Source organism: Phyllobates terribilis, unplaced genomic scaffold (assembly GCF_046119375.1).
Source record: "Phyllobates terribilis strain yellow unplaced genomic scaffold, ASM4611937v1 Scaffold_1__5_contigs__length_1240528914, whole genome shotgun sequence".
In the NCBI taxonomy this organism is placed as follows: Eukaryota; Metazoa; Chordata; class Amphibia; order Anura; family Dendrobatidae; genus Phyllobates; species Phyllobates terribilis.
Window position 1 is genome coordinate 1,236,767,813 of NW_027362761.1, and position 2,784 is coordinate 1,236,770,596.

General features: G+C 54.7%; 1 protein-coding gene across 1 annotated transcript; it reads left to right on the top strand.

The window, feature by feature from the left end:
* The first annotated feature begins 583 nt into the window (after positions 1-583).
* Positions 584-2,545, top strand: LOC141243105 (uncharacterized). The gene has a single exon (XM_073668901.1). The coding sequence runs from the start codon at positions 878-880 to the stop codon at positions 2,543-2,545; it is 1,668 nt and encodes a 555-aa protein (XP_073525002.1). The 5' UTR covers positions 584-877.
* The last annotated feature ends 239 nt before the right edge of the window (positions 2,546-2,784 follow it).

Below are 2,784 nucleotides of genomic sequence, written 5' to 3' on the forward strand. Positions count from 1 at the left end.
ATCGTATAGTGTAAGTAATTTTCACTCTTTACCCTGTTTATTTTATGTAACTGTTTATGTATTTTAATGCCCCCTTTGTAACATCCTTATGTATATATTTTTCCTAAACACTGCCTCCCTTTTGGATTAAATATAAAATTTAATAGTTCTGTTTCCTTTGTTCTGTAATCGTTCTCCTCCCCGAAGCCATAAACGCTACCGGGTTGGTTCCTGACCCGATACAAGTCCAGTAATACCGGGCTGTATCAAACCAGAACTGGTGGCAGCATACCATCTGGGGGATTTGAGGAAGGCTGGCAGTGACGGTCGGAGGTGTGGATATATATTACTGGCGCAGCCAGGGAAATATATATATATATACCGCCCTCACTGCAGAGTGCCTCAAATACCCAGTGGGCTACAGGACAGCCTCTCCTGCGACCACTCGCTCTAGGTGCAGTACCTTGACTGACCTGAGAGGCAAGGGGGCGCCAGAGAGTTGTGCCTGTATTGTTGCGTCACGGATAGGTGACGTGTAAGGGATAACACACCACCGTGTTTTCCCCCGCTGGTAGCAGCTTCCTGGCACTACTTACTCTAGGTGCAGTACCTTGACTGACCTGAGAGGCAAGGGGGCGCCTGAGAGCTGCACTCACCGGCCGGCAAGTTTTCCTGACAAATTGGTGGCAGCGGTGGGATATTACAGAACATCAGTGGCTGGATTGAGCAATCATTCCTGTCACTGAAAACTTGCACGGTTCTTGTGAGAATTCTGTGCAGAGTTTTAAGAAATCAGACTCAGTGTTTTAATATTTTTTATCTAGGACATTACTATACGTGTAGCAGTTGCATCCCCTCCCTTCTCTTGTTTTTCTGTCCTATCTTTTATTTGGCAATAATGGCTACACGTGGAGAGCCCTGGTATCAACAGCAGACGAAGCCCACTATCACTGCCCTCTGTGAGCTGATACAGATTGACTCCACGGGCAAAACCAAGGACCAGATGATTGCTGAACTGTTACAAGGTGCTGCAGAGCCCGTCCAACAGCAGAGCCCTGATGATGGGGCGGCCAGCCAAGGCCCGGATGGCGCTGCTGCAGGGGTCCCACCTGTGATTGCCAGCCATACCCGCAGCCAGGGTAGTGTGAACCCCCACCTGCAGATGGCCTTGGAGCAGCTCGCCGCAGACGATCGTGATGGACGACTGCAGCTGATCCTGAAATTCCAGGAGCGAGCAGAGCAACAGGTCAAAGCTGACCGAGAGGCTGCTGAGCGACAAGCTGACCGAGAAGAGCGACAAGCTGACCGAGAGGCTGAGCGCCATGCCCAAGCTGACCGAGAGGCTGCTGAGCGACAAGCTGACCGACAACACCAGCTGGAGCTAGCCCGGATTCAGAAGGAGTCATCCTCTACGCACACCCGAGAGTCCAACAGTGCCAGCTGCTTTAAACCCCGTCCTGATCACTTCCCTGTGATGGAAAAGGATGGGGACTTGGACACATTTCTGCGAGGCTTTGAAAAGGCCTACAGGCAGTATCAGCTGCCCACCGACCAGTGGGAAAGATATTTAACTCCAGGGCTCCGAGGAAAAGCCTTGGAGGTGTTTGCTTCCCTCCCTCGAGAACAAGATGGAGACTATGAGGCCGTCAAGCAGGCCCTGATAAAAAAGTACCAGCTGACTCCGGAGGTTTACCGGAAAAAGTTCAGAGCCCTCCAACGTGGACCACATGACACCTACAGCGATGTGGTAGACGGGCTCAGAACCAACTTTGCGCAGTGGATCCAAGGACTGTCAGTCACCACCTTCGAGGACCTGAAGGATCTGATGGTGAAGGACCAGTTTCTTCATCTTTGCCCAGTGGAAGTGAGACAGTTTGTGCTTGACCGGGAGCCGAAGGAAGCCGCCAAAGCAGCCCAGATTGCGGATATCTATGAGGCCAACCGCACACCAGAGGTGCGGAAGTCAGCCGCCTCCAGCTGGAAAGGGGGTAAGCCGATGACCACCCCCAGTGTTCCAGCCAGCCGGCCCTCAGCGGGTCCTGCGTCATCTTTTATCACCCGGCCCGCATCTGACTCCCGTAAGTGCTATACCTGCGACAAGACTGGTCACATCAGCATCACCTGCCCACAGAGGCAGAAGAAGAACCCCACGCCTAAGGCCCAGGGGTCTGCTGCAGCAGTTCTTTTTGTGAGTGGGGTGGTTGGGGGGGTCTGTGACAATTTGCAATCAGTCACCGTGGGTGATAAAGTCACTATGGGGCTCAAGGATACCGGAGCCGAACGGACCCTCATCCGCCCTGAATTGGTGTCCCCTGAAGATCTTATCCCTGGGAAAACCCTGACTGTCACCGGGATTGGGGGTGTTCACCGTCCTTTGCCCATGGCCCGGGTTTTCCTAGACTGGGGTGCGGGGAGGGGATTGCGGGAAGTGGGGGTGTCAGAGAACCTTCCGACCAATGTTTTATTGGGGACTGATCTGGGGCGGTTGATTGCCCAATATGTTCCTGACAACCCCCCCAGATCTGATATGTCATATTGTAGCGCTGGCGTCCCTGCCCTCTGCTAGGCAGGGACGCTGCTCCCCTCACCGCTCTGCTCCGTGCCCGGCGTCCTCTCCCCGCTCTGCTGTCAGCGCGCGCTCCTTCCCGGCGTCCTCCTTCCGCTCTGCTCTCAGCGCGCGCTCCTTCCCGGCCCCTGTGCTTAGGGCGCGCGCGCGCGCGCTCCCCTCCTCTTAAAGGGGCCGCGCGCGCCGTCCTAAGGAGTCCCCGGCCAATGGCCGGAGGACTTCATCATATATAAGGCACC

Excerpts from the sequence above, each read along its gene's own strand:
- LOC141243105 (XM_073668901.1), top strand. The coding sequence starts at position 878 with ATGGCTACACGTGGAGAGCCCTGGTATCAACAGCAGACGAAGCCCACT.